At 40.4% G+C, this 22,023-nt stretch overlaps 1 protein-coding gene across 3 annotated transcripts in view; it reads left to right on the top strand.

Annotated features, from left to right (window-relative positions):
• Nucleotides 1-20,803, top strand: part of stxbp6 (syntaxin binding protein 6 (amisyn)) — a 51,640-nt gene extending 30,837 nt beyond the window's left edge. Inside the window, exons 3-6 of one of the 3 annotated variants that reach the window (XM_031847534.1) lie at nt 8,808-8,938; nt 9,158-9,323; nt 17,605-17,762; nt 19,470-19,580. In XM_031847534.1, the coding sequence (XP_031703394.1) occupies nt 8,808-8,938; nt 9,158-9,323; nt 17,605-17,762; nt 19,470-19,493 (479 nt within the window). In that variant the 3' untranslated portion in view covers nt 19,494-19,580. The other 2 variants (XM_031847536.1, XM_031847535.1) reach the window with 2 other exon arrangements.
• Nucleotides 20,804-22,023: the final 1,220 nt, after the last annotated feature.

The raw sequence follows: 22,023 nt of genomic DNA, 5'->3' as shown, positions 1-22,023 counted from the left end.
GTCGGTGCAACAGAATCATTTGGGAATGTTAACAAAACTTTCAAAATTGTAATTTATTTTTTAATTAGAAGAGAATTACAACACAATTCGTCGACAGCAGTTTAACAGTTTACAAGTGTATGTTTATGAAGTAAAGATGTGCACGCACACCGTCACCCCAGCAGAGTACAGAGTTTGTTTGACCTGCTGTCTGTTGCATTAAAATTGAACATCATGAAACATCGCAACTTATTTTGTCGACAGACCTAGGTGAAAACGCAGCCTCTCCTAAACATTAGCAGATGTGTTTTCTTGTTGAAAGAGTGATGGTGACGGGTTGTTGTATGTGTTTGGCAGGCAGCTCCTGTCCCCTCTTCCCGGTACTGTGTACCAGCACTTCATCTTTAAAAAGCACCAAACGTCGTGTTCCCACAAAAAAGGCTATCACTAACCATCTCTTTCTAAAACTATGTGACCCAGGTTTGACACAGGTTGCTTTTGGTTTTAAAGATTTCTGTTCCAGGCACATCAGTTTAGGTCATCTTGAAGAAGTAAGTGTTGAGGAATGTGCTTTGTTTTGACTGTTTGAAATACCGGTGCATACCATGATTATATCCAGATTAGGTTGCAATGAGGTCTTCGTGTATTAACACTCACCAGAGTTTTGGCACACGCAGCAGGTTTTCTATGCATTTATATCTCTTTTCACACTGAGCTAAGAAATTGTACTTCAAAATAATGAGCTTACACAACGCCTCTTTTGTCTCTCGCTTTAATCGACAGACATATATACCTTATTTTATGTGTATGTTGTTGCTTATTCCTCCAATGAATAAATGCAAGCCAACAACCAAATGTTTATGAGAATATTTCAGTTTTCGCTTTGAGCCTGGTGGAGTCCTGCTGCAACACAATCAGTTCAGGTTTTACATGACCAGTAGGGAGATATGAAAGGCTGATGGGAAGTCCGCTCTGTGGCATCAGAGTAGGGGAGAAGCCTCAGGTCGGTGCGCCAGTGTAATTAAATATTTCCTAGTATCCGTGGTCTCGGGCTCTCGAGGAATGTCTACTATGTGGGCTGTGGCTTAGCCTCGATAGCTGGGTTATTAAGTGGTCCGTGGAGCACTGGGTGATGGACGAGCTCTGGGGGTCACAATGTGGAATACGGGCCTCACAAGAGACCATGTGTTTCTCCCCTGGATGTGCACAGAAGCAGAACGCTAGATGAGAAAGAGAAACCCAATGAGCTGCCTCAGTGGAAAGTGTGATTGCGTTCTGTACCTCTGTATTTTTCCTTGGTTTCTCTTTAGGACGATTCTAAGATGTATTGCTTGTCCGTCTTTGTGATTAAATGTAATCTACGCCTTAAGTAGTGTAGGTGTGAAATCATTTATCACTTGCTATAAGACAAAGAAATATATATCCCGTATTTGATTTAGTCCTTTGTTTTTGCTAAGTGACATGGTTCAGCAAATCAGCATTCTTTGCCCCTGCTTTTCCAATGGCTTCCATTCCTCCTAACTTATCTCACCTGACCCTCATTTTCAGCATTACTTTTTAATCTTCTTTCTCTTTCTTTATCTGCAGCTCTGATCTTACTCTTTGATAACTTCATGCTACTTCATTTATCGACTCCTCAAGCTGCAGTCCACACGTCAGACATGTCAGAGTGATCAGTAGCATGTTTGCACTGTATCATAAGCGGTCAACGGGGCATCACATCACCCCAACACCAAAGTGTTGCTGTCTCAGCCTGTTACAGTGCAGTTGATATGATTCAAGTTTAATCAAGTTCAGTGTAACTGTGATCTCAATAGAATGGAGAAACTAGAGCGCTGAGGTCACATTTAAATATTGTTTAGATTACAATATATGGCACTGCCACAAATGTTGTGGCAGTGCGGTAATGTAGTGAAACTTTGTTTCAACATGAAATGAGTGATTCTTTTAGTGTTTTGTTCAATCATATGACAGATATTATTACATTTGGATGTAATTTATTACAAAAGCTTTGGTGTCTCAAATGAGACTTTTCATTTTGGATGTCTGACGCACGTGATTTGTCAAGCCTCCAGAATCCTTTCAACGTGTTGTCCTCGGGTGAGTGGATGGATAGATTGGATAACAGATGTGACTGGAGGCGAAAGGCAGCTATGTTTAAAAAAGCTCATTTGGGTTTTTAATTCTTACTGTTTAAGAGAACTCTGATGAAAGAGAGAACTTTCAAAGGTTCCTCTCTGAACATACGGTTTGAAAAATGATACAAACATGAGGTCATAAATGCCATGCAAGTCATTATTCGGTTAATCAAAATACAAACATTTTAATTTAATGTAAAAATTACATTTCTTTTTCAACAATTCCCAGCCTCCTGGTGTTTTTCGTCATTTTAACAGCCATTAGCAGAAACCTATTAAATATTCCCCCTGTGAAGGTCTACAACTATCAGTGGTGCATGATTAAGTAGGAACGTTTCCTTGTAACATCTCGCTCAGTTGTCAGCCCGCTGTGACAGACCGCTTGATTTGCCAAATATTTAAAAATAATTGTTATCAAGATTTTTTGAAACGTCATTTAAAGGATCACCGCAATTTCGGTCTTGATTGGAATCGGATGCTTACTGTCTGCTGCTCGCTGACTAAAGAAATCATTTTTATGGAATAAAGATTTTTAACCATTTAGGATTGATTTGAACTTGAATCATACTAAAAGTTGATATAAATTATACGACAATAAGTTCTATAGTAAGTCAGATTTTAAGAAAACTGTGCACTGCTCCATTGTTAGTGTTGTGTTAAGCACGTAGCGTCTGTATCTGCTGTAGGAGCACAAAGCTGATCTCTATTCTACAGCTATTATTCACCATGCTATATGCACTCCTTTTTACTATTGGTGCCTGCATGGGCACCATCCTATCTGAGGCCAACTCGTACACAGCAGTCACTGTGTTTTTAAAACGCATGAATAGACTGTAGAGGCCTTTGTGCCGGGCTGTTGTTGCAAGTCTAGCCAGTGCCGTGGTTCTTTCCAGTGACAGCTTCTTTCTGAAGATAACAGCGTGTTCCAGCTAAAGCTGGGGCAGCTTTAAAATAGACCTGTAATCATAGACCCAGGCGGGGAAAAGTGTTAGACAGGCTCTCGACAACAGCTCTAAGGCAGCAACACGCAGCAAAATTCAACCTGTGATGCAAGCTGTTTGAATATTTACCTTGCACCATGGTGTCCTCGCTACCAAGATACTTAACCATTCTCTAATCCATATAGCAGGATATCATTTCAGGTTGTTTTTTATTTCTCAGAGATGATCTCATGTTAAGTAGGCAGTATGTTATGAAGACGTCAAACCTCCAGCAACACTAGTAGTTCAAACCCCCGCTCTGCTTCTTCATCAATGTAGTTTGACTCATTTAATACTGCCTCTTTAGTTCAGTGATGAACGTATTCCGCATAGTATACTATTACCATACTACCATACTATTATTACTATATTTCCTAAACCTTTTAGAATCATCATGTGCTGCATGAGGCTGATGATTGATGTGGACTAAGCTGTTTAGTGTGTCCATACACATACGATCTATCCCTTTAAGTCATATCTGGCCCTCGTCCAAGCCCAGCAAACAGCAGTACTTTCCCATTAGCATTTCCTTCTGTCTTAATGAGATCCAACTTTGAATTCCTGTCAGTTGTGATCCAGCCTAGAGTCAAAATTGCACGTGGATCGTCCTTACTCGCTGTCCCTGTATGAACTTGGCCAGGTGCCAGCCTCATCTTCTCGGGTGTCTTTTTGCGCCATGCAAATGAGATTTGCCATGGCAACCCCACTGTCGGAGCACTGCAGAGCCAATTGAGTGCTAACCGAGGATGGGTCTGATTTGTCAAGAGATCCTTAGCCCACCTGCTTGAGATCGATGTCGCGAAAAGCTTCTTTAAAGTAGGAAGGATGGGAGAGTCAAAATGATTAAAAACATCCCATCATCTTTTAAGCTTGATTAACCGGGTATCTTCAAACTGTGATTACAAATTGTAATACAAACATACAACTCTGTTCAGCAACACAATCACAGATACAGATGAGGATCTGTCACATACATGCGGACACAAAGTTCAGTAAAGTTGTGACACTCAGGAATAATTGAATTCATTTTGTCATGATGCTGCGGTACTGACGATATGGATGTACTGTATGTAATTCTATGATTTCCCAAATGTCAGCTAATGTTAGCTTGATGTGAAAGCTGTGCAATGTACAAAATGTCTGTACAAGTGTAGTGTGCACTCCACACTTTCATCTTGTGCATGAGTTACTTCACTTTTTCGTGCCGGGTGAGTCTTGGAATAACATATCCTTCCGAGGGCCACAGAGTGCCTCCCTGACTGAACAGTTACACGTTATCTTCCATATCTGATGTGATCTTTTGTTATTCCGTGGTTTGGGTCTGTTCTCGAAAGGCCCGAAATCCTGATGTTTATCAATGTTTTTGGCTTGTGGATGGAGATTTTTGATAAGCGTCAGTGTTGACACGAGAATTAAGTTGTGTTATATCAGTGAAAGAAAGTTCTGAATGTTATGCACATGAGGGTGGTCCTTCATATTCTGTTTGCTCTCATGGTGTCATTGGCAAGCTCCAATGTTTCTGCATTAATCCCATAGCTTTTCCGTGCTCACTCTATCATTGGTTGTACTGGATTATATTTGTTTCCATAGTACTGTACTATATTAAACATTTCCATAAACGCTGTGTGCATTCATAATCGACAACCAACACACTTCTCACATGATCCTATACGTCATTACTGCTTTTGCTAGAATTCCTCTTGGTTCTCACATTTCTCTATTAACCACAAGCTATGATAATGTTTCCTTTAGGAAAAGCTGATCTTGAGAGAGTTTCGTCTCTGATGTCTACAGTCTGTGACGAGTACAGTACGAGTTTTCTTTCAGGCCTCATAGCCAAGCATAACAAGGGACTGATCGACAGGAGGAAGTGAAGCATGTTGCCATCGGAGCACGAGAAGGGAGCAGGACAGGAACCCCTTCCTTGGCCTTTCTCTGACAGCCCACATGGAAACAATGGCTTTGGCAACCTCTCAATGGCTGTGTGCTTTCCTTGTTTTTAGATACATAATGTAGTGTTTTGTTTTTTTTTTATCATTCTCATAAAGTTTATTATACTTTCACATTGTGTTCAGGGTATGTTTGTGATTATTATGTTTGCTTTGTAAAAGTGAAACAAGTCAGTTTCATATTTGATCCACTTCAGTTAAAGTACAGGAATGGGATCTTCATCTGCATATTCACTCGGTACAGAAGTTCCAGCTCGGGGGAACTTTGGCCTCCGAATCTCAGTCTCAACTCATCAGCATTCATATTCAAATTGCACATGGAGGAGTGGCGGTCAGGGGGTTGTCTGATTTAATAGTCTTGCTGAAAAACGTTACAAAATACAATATCAAAAAGAAGCTTACTGCAACACTGATGGTATAATGTCAGCATGTCTAATGACATGTAACTTCCTTACTCCCTTCTATGATTTTCTCATCAGTGGTTGTATCACGGCTTGCCTGTGTCATTATTTTTCTTGAGATCTCTAAATTCATTTTTTTCTCCACACTCATAACATCACTTGCTGGTTGAATTTATCACGAGAGAAACTTGAGGTTTCATTTTAGTAGGAGGGCTTGAGCGTACATTTTCTCACAGTCTTTGGCTTGATTGTTGTTCCAAAAAAGCCGTCTCCTTTAACTTTCAGTTTAATATGCAGGAGAGACAACTCAGACAAGGTGGGAGTCAACAACTGAATATGAAATGGATTTGAGAGGCACAAAGGTGTCTGGCAGTTTGATTAAGACCTCTGCGTTGATGTGTTGACGATTTAGCTCCATGGCCTTGAGACACATTTTCACCGATTCATTTCAGCAGTCGGGCTCAGTGTAATGTTTATTGAACAAAAAACCCCGGCAAATGGCAGCACCAGATTGCGACTGAACATGTCGTACATTTTCCTCCCCATGTGAGTAACAGATAATTAAGTCTGCGTTTCTTGTGTTTCATGCCATTTCTCCAGTGTTATTAGCTGTTATTCTGATCCTGGAGTCACTGTGATTGTTTTACAAAACAGGCTCTCCACAAAGCTTGTGATATGAAAGTGAATATGTTAATACAGGAATGTGTCAGTCAAAGCATCTCAGGCCCGGGGGGGTCACACTCATTCATAATCATCATTGTTTTCTTTACTATCTATTATGTTCTACGGTATGCTGTAGGCGCAAACATTTACAACCGTTGAGCCTTGACATGAATGGCTGCTACAGTAAGACTACCGTTACTGTGTTTTCAGAATGTGAGTCGTGATATGTCATTCCCCTACGGTGGCTGATTGTTCTGCTTTGAGTCACAGTACATTTTGCTGTCAGCAAACATAGTCTGCGCTTGTGCACAGCTTGGCATATTCAGCTTGGAAGGAAGAGCACACTTTTCACATAGGACTTGGCTGAAACAGAAAGGAAACATTCATTGGTTGGAGCTACTTAAATCTGACGATGTCCTGTTTTTGTCTGTTTGATTTTGGAGTTGTTTTGATACCGATAGTAGGAATGGAAATGCTTTAGGTACAGCCTAAAATGATATCACCAATATCACATTTCCATATCATATATCAGCACATTAACGCTAAACAAGAACACCACGTGTCACCCGCTACCCGATCCGTACATCCTGCCCAATCGGTCCTGCCCATGTGTAACTGTAAATTTAATATCTTTTTGTTTGTTCACAGTTTATCAGACAAAACAAGCAATTTGAGCACATAAACTTGGGCTCTGGATACTTGTGGTGGGCTTTTATAAACAAAGCAGTTCATTTAAAAATATTTTATTTTCATCAGGATTTAAAATCATCAAATTCATTCCTGATGAAAATGATCATTAGTTCCAGCCCCATAGTGTTTCTGGTAGAATAAGATGGAGGCAAGAGAACGATGGTTTCTAGTTGAATTCCTGCTGTACTAGTCCTTTATCTGCCAGCTACCAGTCCTGCACTTATCAAGTGACCGCAATAAAGCCTTCTTTCAATTTTATCAGTTTGGAGCAAGTAGCGTATCTGTGCCACAAATGTAGCTCAGAGACAAATTGTTCTCGCTGAGAATTGGTTTCAAGACTCCTACTCTTCAACAGACCGGTTCATTACATGCAGCTGTCACCCTGTACCCTTCATGACATTTTCTGGTTGTTAGAGCTTCTATTAGCTCTCTGTGTGACCCAAGACAGATCTGATCACTCACTCTGTTTGTCATGGTGCCGCCGGTCTGTTTGAGTAAAAATATACTCTCAAGAAAAGGAGATGACTGACAGCCTGTATTGTATCGGTCTGCCTGTGTCTGTCTGTTCCACCCTGCAGCCTCAGGCCAGCTCCTCAAGTATTAACAGCAGCTGTCTAAATGGATACACAAAACACATCAAAACACCCCTCCTCTCAGGGGAATTGTCTTGCTGAATGTATCACCTAATGTAACATTCAGCCCTACCTATATTTTCAAAATTCTTTCTCGAGAAATGAGGTGTGGTACATCTGTCAGAAAAATAAACTTGAACAAAAGGCAAACTGTGGTTGTTTTGGAGAGATGAGAAGCAGAGTGAAGAGTGACGGCAGTGAAAATGACCCGAACACTTCACTGTTTCTGAGATGACACAATGGGAAATGTGGGAAAGCGGAAGCAGAGGTTCGCTGCCGGGGGTTAAAAAAGCAACACGGGGGCATGAAAAAAAAATGGGTTCAGTATCCAGCCACACACGCATCCAGCAGTTCTGACACACGAGAGAACTATGAGCTCCGATGATCTGTAAACATGGTTATCTCTGTATGTTAAGAGTGAAACACGGATATCAATGGTAATAAAACTGAAAGTACTGCAATGCTGAGATGACTGGGGCTCAGGACGCAATACAGGAGGAGAAAAGTCAGAAGCACCTCTGCTAATTATAAAATGTTTAGCATGTCACTAGTCCTGTAGGACAAGTTCATTAGGTAAATGCCTCAAAGAATTTTTAAGCAACACACTTTTTTCTGGATTGTATAAATGTTATGAACCCTTATTTTTGTACAGCTAAGCATGATTGTTATTGCATCAACTGATGAAACTCCTAATAACTGTAATGGAAGCACAATGTAACGCCACTGTTGGTTTGTGTTATCATCATGCCCATTTTTCATTTGTGACTTGTTTATACCTCCACGATTGAACACAGTGCAATTCGTTAACCACTTAGTCAGCAGAGCAGTAGAAGAAACCACCTTTCTTAGAGAGACGTGAGTTGTGTCCAGCACAGTGTAAAAATACTCAGCAAGTTCTGCTTTGGCAGGAACAATGTAACCAAGAGTTTATGTTCTTTAAACCATTATGTGTGAAGAAAAGAAGTTATTTATGTAACTGAAATAGAAGAGAAACTCATCGTGTGATGTATGTTCATATATGATTATTGCACACAATTTGGCAGGATAACTGTATAAGCCAGATCCATGTTTACAGGGTTTGTCTGTTCACGGTTTAGGCTGTGTCTTCTCATAGGAAATGTTGTCATGGTCTCTGTTGCTATTGGCTCCAAAAGTGAAATGTCCATTGTTAAAGGCTGCCTTTGTTTCTGCCGCCCACAGAAGGACCTTGTACTTTTGCTTGACTCGAATACTCCTCATCTTGTGACCTGAACTTTCCATTCACCCGAATCCAAATGTTTCTAACTACATAATAAAACACAGAAAGCTCATATTCTGGAATTTTATGTTGCTGTTAAATCTTATCTGCTGTGTTTTATTGTTTTTGTTCTCGCAGTGACAAATAGGAAACCCTCCCATGTATCCATCACTAAGGTGAAGCAGTTCCAAGGATCTTCTGCCTTCGTAAAAAGGTCACAGTGGACAATCGACCAGCTACAACAGGTCAACGGCATTGACCCGAACAAAGTATGTAATTCCCCATCCCCCCTCAACCATTGCTTTTTATCCAACTGTTTTATAGCCAGGGGATTCTTCATCATTAACATGAGTATTGCTAATACCAAATAACTAGTTTTGTACGCCTTTCACCATTTCTTTCCTTAATAGTTTCGATGTTTCTTTTCCCTGACCTCACACACTCACTTCCCACTCATGTCTCTCTCTCTCACTGTTGTTCCTTCCAAGGACTGTCCAGAGTTTGACCTAATGTTCGAGAATGCTTTCGACCAGTGGGTCGCTGGTTCAGCAGGAGAGAAGTGCACCTTCATCCAGATTCTTCACCACACCTGCCAGCGCTACAGCGCAGCAAGGAAACCAGAGTTTGTCAACTGCCAGTCCAAACTGCTGGGGGGTAAGACGGTTAAAATAACACAGCTAACCGTCCTGGTTAATATTACTGTTCAGAACACAGTGGCTCTGCTATGCCAGACTCACTGCTGTCATACTGTGCTGTAAGCCAGTTTGAATCTGATTATGTACAATGACAACCAGCACCTGGTGTGTATGAAAATGCATGCTTCATTTCTCGTACACAGCATCTGTTGGGTGTTCTGCTGAAGTGAGGTCAATGAGGATGGCCAACAAAATGCATCAGCTGTGACTCAAAGCTTCTGATACAGATCAACTGGTTTAAAGCACATAGAAATACTCAATACAACACTAAGTAATAATTTCCCCTAATTTATGTGGTTTTGACACATTTCATTGTGTGCTTTGAGTGTGAACTCTTCAAAATAACAATAAATATCACGGTAAGCGCTGTAACAGTTAATTAAAAGCTAACTTCCCTCTTTGAAAGGAATATTCAATTCATGCCCGAATAATATGTGAAGACAGGCTGATCAAATACGTCAAAGCACAACCAATTCCCAAATGTTGAATCTTAATTTGCATATTTGGTCATTTCCTGCCTGCGAATTGTGTGTTTGTTACACAGGAGGTGAAGGGATGTGGTGTTGGCTGATGGTTTCCTCTACAGCGAAACCCAATAGGGAATGCAGCATCTTGAGCGGTTTATTCAGATATTGATCTGTTTACTCCCAACCCTCATCTTTAAACACCATTCGACCTGTCGTATTATTCATGGCATTATTTATGGATACAAACCTGCATCCTGCTGGGTGTCCATTTGCCCCACATACACAAGAATCAATTACCGGATTCATATTTTTGAAGAGAAAATGGTTTACTTGTAATTAGTAAGGCGCTTTTTGAGAGCTTTCATTCATGATGCAAAAAAAGTACACATCAGCACATTGCAGAGAGGTGAAACTGTATATATATATATATATATTCTCTCTAACATGTTGTTTTGATCTCCCTCCTACTCGGAAAGCTATGTCCGTATTTAACTTAAACTGACCCTGGTGCATATTATAGTCTCTGTATGTGTAGGTGGGAAGGTAGTGCAGTCCCTGAGAGCACCGAACACAGGAATCTTTAGAGTAGGATGGATTATGGAGTGCAAATGTTGCAAATTGACCACACGCCTCCAATAGTCCGGAAAATTACACTTAGAGGTCCAGAAGCATTGTTCTTGTGGATGATTATATGACACTTGGCACTGCCTCTGATAAAATGCTTCTAATATGAATGAATTTACCCACGAAAAGTACATACTACATACTACACACTTTTTCTTAAAGAAACAACCCTGTTTTGTAGTAAACAGCTTTTCATGGAGCTATTGACACCGTGCTGTAAGTCCATCTAGCCAATGATCTGATAATGAGCTCCTGGCTCTCAGTGAGTAGAGGATGTTGTGTGTGTGATGGACTTAAAAGTTGACCGTTCTCAACGCACATTGTGACAGGAGAAACGGAAACGATGCCAACTCTGTCCACTCCAGTTTAAGTCTCACACCAGTGCAAAACAAAGATCACGACGCTGCTCAGGTGTGGGACCATAACTGGGGAAGACTCTATCTGCAGAATCCTCCGGGATGGCAACATCTGGATCAGGTAGATTGTATTAAACCACAATAATGTACATTAACTATTGAAACCATTGTTAAGGACCCTAGATGGACACGTTTGTTTTGCCACTCAAGATAGGGAGCATAAAATGAATGAACGCGATATTGGTTGTCAGTTTCCCCATGTGTGATCTAGGGATGTCATGGCAATGTCATCAGTAGTTTGTGGATGACACCAGCTGTGATCTTTACGTGAGCTTAATCTTTCACTGTTTACCCCATGCTGATCATGTTACTACAAGAGGCCCTGTCAATGGAGTGCTGCAGGGATGATGTCTTTTTGTAGGCCAACCTCAGAAGTTAACATCGCACTGGTTCCCTCGACAAAAAAAGTAAATGTACTTAAATGAACACAACTTTTGGACTATTGAAGCATAAAGGCAATCGACAGGTGAAAAGCCAACGTTAAACAAACTAAACCACTGTCTCATGACTTCAGGTAACCACTACTAAGCTAATGTGGACTAGCGTTAGGCGTGATGACGTTTAGTAGTCTCATTCAGCCACTTGTTAGCAAGCGCTTTTTTTAAAGATACGTTCATTCCTGCATCACTCTATAGCAAAATGAATGCCAACTTATCCATGCATAGTGTCAGTGAAGTAAAATTGTTAACACTTAATCATCAGGCGATATCACCCCGAGTCTCATGATGCTAAATATGTGATTGAGTCATAAAAGCACCTGTTAAAGTAATTATTTAAATGGCGTGCACTATAATATCAACTCCACTCTAGATTTAAATTCAATTCAGGAAAGATATTTTATAATATCTTTTATTTTATTTTTTCTGTATCCTGTAAAGAGCCTTCATGGTTTAACTCTAGTGAACTGATTTTGCAGAGTTTTAGACTGTTGTCAGAGCCGGATACAGTTTCTGATCCTTGATAGGTTATGTAATAGGCCCAGAAATAATAATTTGTTGATTGCCTTGTTATTAGTGCCGACTTGGGCTGCTGCTGCCCACACTGTTATACCCGGTCATTCCCACCTGAGCTTTTCTATCTCACCGGCACGTATTCATGACTTGATTCTAAAGGAATGATTAAATCTGTGAACTAACTGGATGCTTTCAAACCCTCAGCGTTAGACAAACATGTCTTCCAGTTGTTTACGCTAAATGCTCTTGGGGAATTTTCATTCTTAGGAAGGCTTACAATCAATTGATGATGACTAATCAACAGTTACCAGTCACAGTTGTTGCATGACATTTACAACTAAACCCTCAATACTTAACTCATGAAATAATAATTCAAACCCCTCTTGACTAATTTCCAAACTTGTTTTCAACATCAAAGCTAACTATGATATTTGATATTTTCTCATCACAGAAGACCAAGCTGTAGATTCAGTCATTTTCCGTTGCAAGGTCTATTTGAACAGAATGCGGAAAGAATTTTTTGCACGCCACGGTCATCTGCTAAGACGAGGTAAGCCAGTACAGTAAAGTATGCAAAACTACTTGGACTAAATGAACCCTTACTAAAAAGTGTTGAGGTCATCCAGAAAACAAGGAAAAACAAGTTTCTCTTTTTTAAACAAGAGTGTTGCTCACCAACAAGTGATGAATCCCAATAGAAGTCACGCTTCATAAGAGGCGTGACTTATCTCACAGCGAACAAATTATGATCAATTAAGTATTAAGAATATCTAAAGCAGTACTTGCACTTACAAGATCTGACTACACTAAATTAGGTTGTTGTTAAAAGAAAACAAAGCCTTCCCCTGCCTTCTGAACTGAGGGCTCTGTGCTTGGCTCTCAGGGATTGTGTTGTCAAGTTTTAAAGATATAGTGAAGTTAATATTTACACACACACAGAGCTTGCCTCTGTATGCTCCCAGTGAGCACAAGGTCAACATTTCCCTGGTTTGTGTTTTCACTGTCGGGGGTGGACTACATGCTGAAAGGGATTTTTTTAAGTTTACATCCAAAGCTTATGTGAGTTATGTTCACTGTCCTTGCCCCTCACTGTCACACTGTGTGCAGAGTCGCTGAGTAATGCTTTGCAGAGGTAAATCACATTTTGACGTACGAGGGCAGTACAATGACGGAGTGCTTCTTCCTTAATGGTTTCCTCAGTATTCTGTACTTCTGTATATCATTTCACACATTAACATTCAAGCTCAGACAAGATTATGATGAAATTGATGACCGTTTAATGCATTGTGTGCTGCTGACATTTATCTGCTGATTAAAGCCACTGAGAATAGGCTGTTCATGAATGCCTATTGGCTATTTTCCCAGTCGGTACAGAATGTTCCACGTTTGTCCCCATTGGTGTCCTTAATTAATGCCTCGCTTTTTAACCAGCAAGACAGTGACTTAACTAAAGGCCGACTGAGCGATCGAGGTCAAGCCTTTCCCCTCATGAAATAATGTCAGGGCTGAGTGATGCCTTGCTTTTATCTGAGTGGTTAACCGAAGGTTTTAAGGAGTCGTTCAGGCCACGCATCTGCCTCACTCCAAAGTTAAAAAGTGCCTGTAGGACACATGAATATATGCATTAAAAGTAAATGCAATTTTGTTCAAGAAGCGCAGAGCAAACACAATATCTATACATATTAATGACTATTTATAATAGGATCATTTGTCCCAAACCTCAGCACTGGATGACACATTTTCCATTAACTGTTGAGTAATAGTGCAATGGATTTCATGTAGGTCAAAGATGATGCCAAGCAAGTCAAAGTCCTGGATGCCGGTGGTGGTGGGGAAGGGGAGGAGCAACATTGTGGTGATTGTAAGAAAATGATATAATGAGGCACATACTTTGGGTGTATGCAGTTTGTATTTCACACAGAGAGAGAGAGTGTTGTATCAGAGAAAGCCGGAAATGTACAGATTGCTAAATGATTTGGAAACGTAGAGAAAGGGAGAACCGCTGTGTATAAAAGGTTTGGGAGTGACCATTGAAAGTGAGAATGAACTGTTTAGGGAATAACTGCAGGAGGAATGAGGAGAAAAGTGATTGGAGTTTCATTATGCTGCTGCAGATAATGTCAAGATTTGCATTAATGAAATGGCAGCAGGGTTTTTACTTGCTGCATAGCTGTGTCTTTAGGCCCCTAGGATGTTGATTACAATAGCCATTTCTTGTTTTGTTTCTCATTTTATGGATCATTATTTTACTGTACGCATAATCTGTTTGAAATTGCCAAGTAGCAGCATTGATTCTTTAAGCCTCTGCTGTATTTATGATAGACTTGCATCTCTAGTTGTTAATGTACTCTGTATAGCAAACGGATTCTTGTCCAATAGCATGTATCCTCACAACAGTATATGATTTAAAGATAAATTAAGACGTTTTGTCGGTTACACTGAAACTGTAAATACAGTTGTGGTTCGGGTGGAATTCATCATAAAATTGCAATTATAAAACGTAACTGTATAATATTCCTTGCACTCTTCTTTGGTAACTTTTATGGCCAGTTCTCTAGCAGCAACAGGGGATTTTGTTGATTTAGGTTGAAAATGTTATTGTTTTATATATTGTATTATTATTGATACAATATGAAATGTTTAACACATTGAAACAGACACATTTGACATGATCCTGTATTCACTCATTTTAAATCAACCATACATTTTTAAAGTAGTTGACTGTATAGATCAGTTTTGTGCATTTTTTTTCCTGCTGTTTACAGATTTAATGTGATTTTGTACTTAAACTAGTACAGTAAAATGTAATCATGTTGTATGTCAAGCAGAAACTTGGAAATTAAGGTCCAGGTTGACAATAACTGCAATTACTGAGTCGATTCAGAGTGGAGAGGCTCTCGATAGGTTGGTGCAGCTTATGTGAAGAGTTGGGATCACTTTCAGAAAGAAACAGAATGCTTCATAAGTTTCTTTGGATGAATAACGAAATCCCTCCGGTAATATCAGGGTATTAAGGAGAATTATTGATGGAACTTGTCGAAGTGCAGATAAGTATGTGCTCGGTAATAGAAATTATTGTAAGACACACTCTCCCTTCAGACACCCCCACGTTATACCCCGCACCATTATCCTGGAGCAGTGATAATAGGATCATATACACTGCCAGAGTGAGCGTATTAAAAGCCCTGTAATATGTTCTGTATTGTTTGAATGGATCTTTTTGTGTAGGTGTGTTTGTTCTTGAAGTAAACCCTTGAATCTAATCTATCCCATATACTTTGCGAGTAAGTGTGACTTGGCTGTCAGCGTCTCGTAAAGTGTAGCTGAAATGTTCCCGTTGATAACCATCAGCTTACTTTCATCAGCGCCACAGCAGCACAGCCTGTGATCTACTGCCTACAGCAGCGCTGGAGAAGGAGGGGTTGACTTTGAATGAACTCTCCCCTTCATGTTATGTTTGTCTTTGCTCATAGTTTCTATTTTCTGGAATATTTTGTTTTTGTTCAGTCTCCATTGTTAAAGAAACACTGGCTTGATATGATATTATGGGATATGACAACAAAATTCCTCCCGCATTGTTGAGAGAGGCGTGCCACAGGACCGGCCTCGTACTGCATCAACAATGCCAGTTGACAAAAATCATCACAAAAAGCCCCTCTTGTAGATGCACCAGTCATCAGTGTCATAACAGAAAAAAAGTCTCCTGCGTCAGTAAAATGACTGTAATATTATCAGTAAACCTCCAAAGTAACACAAGTAGCTGTTAATACTGATAACACTGACAACTGATCAGCTCCCACTTTAAGTTAAGAGTCACTAAGGCTGCAGCGAGGCCACCACATTACATAATTTACTCCTACATATCTTTCATTCAGCTCTTTCATGAGCTTTTCCAGAACATCTCCAGCCTGCCTTTTACTGTAATTACATTCTCCACTGGGGGAGCCCACGCTGCAGCCCGCCACTGATCTCTGGTGAGAAGAAAGACTCCAGAGAAAGGAAAATATAAGTGCAGACAAATGAAGGGAGATGTTCTCTTGAGTATATGGTGGGGAAGGGTTGTGAGAGTGGGGGTTATATTGAGGATGATGGCAGTATCACTTCCTGGGCTCTTCCCGGGGAGGAGGGGATTAAGAGGAATCTGTCTGAAGGTGAAACGGACAACCTAAAGCTTCTCAGTCAAAGTATTATTATTTATTTTTTCTTTCAAATGGAAGCAGAGCAGGGATGTCTTTTAGCCTGTGCAAACCAGAAAACACTTTTTCAATGTATGATTACACATGATTTGCTTTGCAGTAAAGTAAATATAGTTGTAGACTATGGAGTTCTTGTATGCCGTATACTGTTAGCAAATGAAAACGCAATCCTGACAGGTGTGAAGCTTATTTCATCATATGTCAAGATGTTTTTTCATGTGCAATGTGTCCTCTACTCTGTGGTTCATTTAAAGTAATCTCTGGAAAATGTAACAAAGAAAGGCCTTGTGTATGCGTTTCCATTCCCTTTTGTGTGCGTAGCTGGATGAACATCCATCTGTGTGTCTGCGGCACAGGTGTGTCTCTGTATGAACGGCTTTGACTTTATCAAGTTAACTTCTTTTGAAGGAACACCAGCTGCTTTCGGGCTGTCATATAACCCTCTGCAGTAGAGCATAGCTGTCCCAATTATCTGTCACTCAGCCTACCTGCTTTGATGCCACGGGACATGCGCTCACTGTATTGCAATTTCCTGTGGGAGTAGATCGAATCTGGCTCGTTAAGTCTTAATACAGCCAATACCGTCAAGCTTTGATCGGTCTGTTTCTTCTCCTCAAACTCATTTGCTGTATTTCCAAAGATATAGACCCTGGAAAAATCGAAGCTTATCTTTCCACCGGGTGTTTGTTGTGTTTTTCTTTCTTATTTTTCACTTCTCCACTTTTTAAAGTTGGGTAAGAGCTGACAGTGTAGCTGGGTATTTGACCGTCCTGGACCGGCTTCACCAAATCAGTAACCTGAAGATATATATTCTAAAAGGCAGAATATTGTGCCCCGAGTCATTTTTGGGGGTCTTTTTAAATGCTGGGATTCTTGTGGTGCCACTCTGGTGGTGTAATTAAAATGGCATGTATTGCTCTGTATTGCTCTGTATTGCCGACAAAGAGAAAGCAGCAGGAAGATTGCTGTTCTGAGGCTCGTTGCTACCATGGCGCATAACTGCAGTCCCGACGTGCGGTAGATTAATGGCTTGTCAGAGGAAACATCCGCAGGGCTGCCACAGTTATCGGAAGATGTGTTCTCTGTCTTTTATCCACTACTGGATCTCCAGGGCTGCCCATGCAGCCAAGCACATAGCATCTCTTTATTACAATATAGTGAGGAGAGGAGAAGATGAGAGGGGAGGAGAGGAGAGAAGGAGAAGGAGAGGAGAGGAATGACATGCTTTCTTTAATCCGGTCTTGCTGTTGCTTGTTTAAAAGGTTAATTCCACTTGATCTTTCCTTGAAGTAGGTCAACTTTGAAGGAAACTCATTAGCCACCTTACCATGTTGCACCTGATGGAAGCTATTTACTGCATCATGTTTTAGTCTTCCAGAATTAACACCAATGATTGTGGTCACTGATTTAAATACATGCTTCTAATGTCACAGGTACATTTGTTACAACTGGTCTCTTAAATTCAGTTGTTCAACTAGTGAATCTCAATTCTTTCCTCTTTCGTGTCCCACTTTTCTTCTTCACTTGTCTTGGCTCTGTCTTGCCTCTGTCTTGCCTCTTCACCCCCCCAACCCTTATCTGCAGGCAACAGTATACTACACTCAGCGGCGGACAGTGTGACGAGTGCCGTACAAAAGGCCAGCCAGGCTCTGAATGAGCGCGGCGAGCGATTAGGTCGGGCTGAGGAGAGGACTGCAGACATGATGAACAGTGCTGAACAGTTCTCTGTTACTGCACAGAAGGTGAGGCAATATGTTAGCAAGATGCCTTATAATGCATGACCTCAGGGTGGCCTTACTGAATTTATTTTAAACCGGCACATGGAATGTTGTGGAATATCTTGTCAGAATTTTTAAGTCAATGTGTCTTCAGCCGAAATATCAAACATTTTACGTAACCTGAGGATATTTGCTGGAGTTGCTTCATTATGACATCCGCCTCTCAGCAGTGGTGCTCTCTGCCCTGTGAAGATAATAGTCTTTTTCTTCTTCCCTCATTTACTATAACTTCAGTCGTGTGCTCCCTCTTCCTACATCGATCCTCCCATGTCGTCTTGTTTGTCAGCAAAACTAATTGCATGCTCTTTAATTAGGCTATTGGCATAATATGGTTATTTTTACTGCAAAACAAAAAACTCTATTGCTTTGTAACGAGCCCACCTGATTATGATCATATCTGTCTCTCTAATAGCACACAGTATATGACTTTAATAGCACATAGTATCTTGTATAAGATGAGGCAGCCCTACTGCTCTGTCTTGTTGTTGGTGGATAGCCTTCACTGAGACATGTGCCATCTAAAGTGGGATGCCAATAACCTTTTAAAAATACAGCTATCCATTGCCTACTGAAATGTTTTGAACGATGCATAAAGCCAAGGCTGGTGATGGTGGGATAATTGAAAGACATTTCAAAAGCCTTGCATCGCTCTCTCACTGTTCAAAGATGAGCTTCCCCGTTGGGATGTATTACAAAAACTGTGATAAGCAAAGCGAAATGCCTCGGCTCTGGTGGTTTCAGGACTGTAGAACCCCTGTGTAGAAGCCCTCATTTGCTGGCGTTTCTCATTTCACTTGCTGTCATTAGCTTTTATATATTTTTTTGTGTTATCATTTGTCTTGCACATTATTATCCATAATTTTGCATGTCAGTTAAAGGCTTTTGGTGGCCTTACAGACTGATAAAGAAGCCATTACTGATGAATTGACAGGACCGTTTATCTTCTGAGGATTGCTTTAACAATGCATGTGTTGTAAGTAGCTTCAAATCGTAGTGTTTGCAGTACTGTCAGAGGGTCACCGTGACTCTTTTTCTCTTAGTTCACTTCTGCAAATCCATCTCTGCGCCTCACTTTGTGTCAGCAGCCGATTTCGCCGCTTTGCTCAATTTTAAACATACCCGTCATTTCTGTGTGTTGCTCTACTGCCCCCACTTGCTCGATCTGTAGAATTCAGTTCTCCTATCCTACACCAACATAGTCCATACTCTGCAGTGTGTGTGTGTGTGTGTGTGTGTGTGTGTGTGTGTGTGTGTGTGTGCCTTCCATCCTCACATCTCCATACCCCGTAGCTTTGTATTAGATCAGTGGCCCCGGCCATCTCTCTAACGAGCCTCCAGCTAAGCCCATTAGAACCCATGTTAATGAGATAAATGAAGTTGCCTTGTCATTGCATTAATAAAAAAAAAATACCACGACCCCTGGCTGCCTTCCAGCACCTGTATAATAAACCCTCTTCAACAGCTTTTTCTCCTTGAGTGGAACTTTTCTAAAATATTAAATCAAATCTGTGCCGTTCCTGGTTTCACTCACTGTGCTCGCTATTGCATGTATTGTTACAGATGCAGTACTTGGTGTTTTTAGCTATAGCATTTGGCTGGTGGGGTAATTCAAAATTCTCATTGTATTATCCTGCAACCCCACCCCCCCACCCCACCCTGATTTTTCTACAGCTCGCCATGAAGCACAAGTGTTAGACCACTGCCAAAACCAACTGAGGGGTGGGGGGGGTCACCAATCGCCATTCGCTGTACAGGAGAAGGATTCCAGATTTTATTCTTTTTAAAGGGTTTAATATGATTACTATTTGTTAACAATGTTAATGGATTGTTGATTTCTGGTGCATCTTCTGATTGTGACGCTTCGAGCTGGGGAGAGGAAGAGAGGTAACCAACGGTACTGCAGACAGCCAAACAAAGTCACAGGTCATGACTGTATTTGATATAAACACCTCCCCTTTTCATATGCTCGAAGATTTATATAAGAGTATACATGCTGACAAGTCATTATCAGCAATCACTCCAACACCAGGAACAGCTTGTCTCGTTATTAATTAATTGTTGACAGTTATTTATGAGCACTGCAGTGATTATGCAGTCTGATTCATGAGTAGCGGACCCTCTCGTGGGTTCCACAGGTGTGACTGTGGAGTTGGCCTGAACATCAATAAATCCCAAAGTGTTTATTTTCAATTTGCTCTTCACTCTTGGACATTGCGGTCATTTGGTCTCTTGTTCCGTCCATCATTTCAGAAATGTATCAAAACAGTGTTGGTCAAAATGTTTTCAACATGATATTTCATAAAACTGCTTATGATATAATATACAATATATAACAACTGGGAAATATACTAGTCCTCTGTCAGATTTGTCTACCATTCACAAACAACCAAATTTACATGGAATACAGTTACCAACATTTTTTGAAGTGTACATGAAGAACTGTGTTTTGGAAATGAGCTTTTTTTCGGTGATAATTTATGTTAAATTCAGTAAACCAGCTTTGCATTGTAAAAAGCAAAACACGTACTTTTTCTAGTATCTCGGTGTCTGTAGATCTAATCTGTCACATGAACATGGGATGTTTTGAAATGACTCTCGTCTGTATTTCATCTTTTAACATTCAGTAGTAATACCTTATGCTTTTTTGGTATGATTTGCGTTGGTCATTATAGAGGTGTGTAAACTGATAACGTGATGACAACGTGTCTCGAATATTAGCAGCAGTGTGTACTAGTTTATTTTGTGTCAGTGCTCTCACGTTGACTGTAACTTTGGCTTCCTCACTTGCAAGATACCGTCCTCACAATCGAGATGTATTTGATTATTTTCATGTTTTGAATTTTATAATTCATAATGTTACAATGCACTGACGAGCTAATCTTGCAGAGCGCTGTTGAGTTCATACTGAAACGTTCCAGTTGCCTAACTCTTGGTGTGCTTTTGTTCTTCTCTCTAACACTTTGGATGTTTATTGTTTTAATAAAGAAATGTATACAAATATTTTATAATATTGTCGGTGTCCTTTTTATGACTTTTCAACAGTTCCGTCAAACAATGGAATCAGAAGTTGTACATTTATTTTTTGGGGTGTTCTTTATCATTGTTACTGCTTCTGATTCTCTATAATACTCCATAAACGGTGACTGTCATTATGGGTCAAATGTTAACACTTGTTAATATGACTTCTTGTCTTTGTGTCTTATATCTAGTTTTAGATTATTTAAAAACTTTAGATAGTTAAATAGTATCTGCATGCTTACCTTTGCTGTCTTGTTTCACCAAGTTTCAATTCAGCTGCCAGTTCTCTTGTGTGTATTTAAAAAAATGTCATAGATTGGGAAAATTGCTTCCCTGATATTGGTGATACTTCTTCTTTAAAAGGGTAAATAACGAGAGAATTAATTACTGTCTCCCCCCCCCCCCCCCCCCCCCAAGAGTCAGACTCATCTGTCAGTTTATATTGACTAAAATATTCAGACCAGAATGAAACATTACACTCCAGTCAAAGGAATCTCGCTGCTCTACATGAGATTGTCCTGTTTCCCCAGGAGAGGGCAATGTCTGCGCTATGTAAGGAAGCAAGCGTTAATAGCTTTCCATTGACTATTGCCTCAATCCAGGCTGCAGGAAACACTGTACAGTAAACTAACGTCTCACCACAAAAGCCTACGCCGAATGATTGGAACGCGCTACTCTTTATTGATAAGTCGTTTTAACACAAGGAGGAACATTAAACAATCACTGAGTTTTAGTTATCAATGATTACTGAGACGTCTCATTTTTTTCTACATGACATCTCCTAACTCCATCACAATAAATACATTGTATATCCAGCACAGAATAGTACAGGTGATGCATTTCTGTCAAGCTTGTATATCATTGTATTCATAGCACCCTGAGCTGTGAACCCATTCACAGGATGAAGGAAGAAAGTGGTAACCCTGACCGTTGATGCAGACTTAAGGTATAGCAGAGTCAAGCGAGCAGAAATCCTATCAAAACATCTATGTTCTCCTCTCAGTCCTTGCCACCTCTTCATAGTATTTTAATCTTCCAATTAATGATGCGGGCTAATCTGACAAGCAGAACAGCAGTAAGCATAGTAGCAGTGCTGAAGTACGTGATCTATAGCGTTTAGTGCTGCAGAGGGGGTGGGGGGTAAGTACCTCATAAAAGCACCGGTGCAGGACTCTGCTACCATTACTCACTCTGCCAACTCCTGTGA

Source organism: Anarrhichthys ocellatus, unplaced genomic scaffold, assembly GCF_004355925.1.
Source record: "Anarrhichthys ocellatus isolate YVR2014 unplaced genomic scaffold, GSC_Weel_1.0 scaffold7, whole genome shotgun sequence".
In the NCBI taxonomy this organism is placed as follows: domain Eukaryota; kingdom Metazoa; phylum Chordata; class Actinopteri; order Perciformes; family Anarhichadidae; genus Anarrhichthys; species Anarrhichthys ocellatus.
Note: the sequence above shows the minus strand (reverse complement) of the source record. Positions and strands in the feature narration are given on the sequence as shown.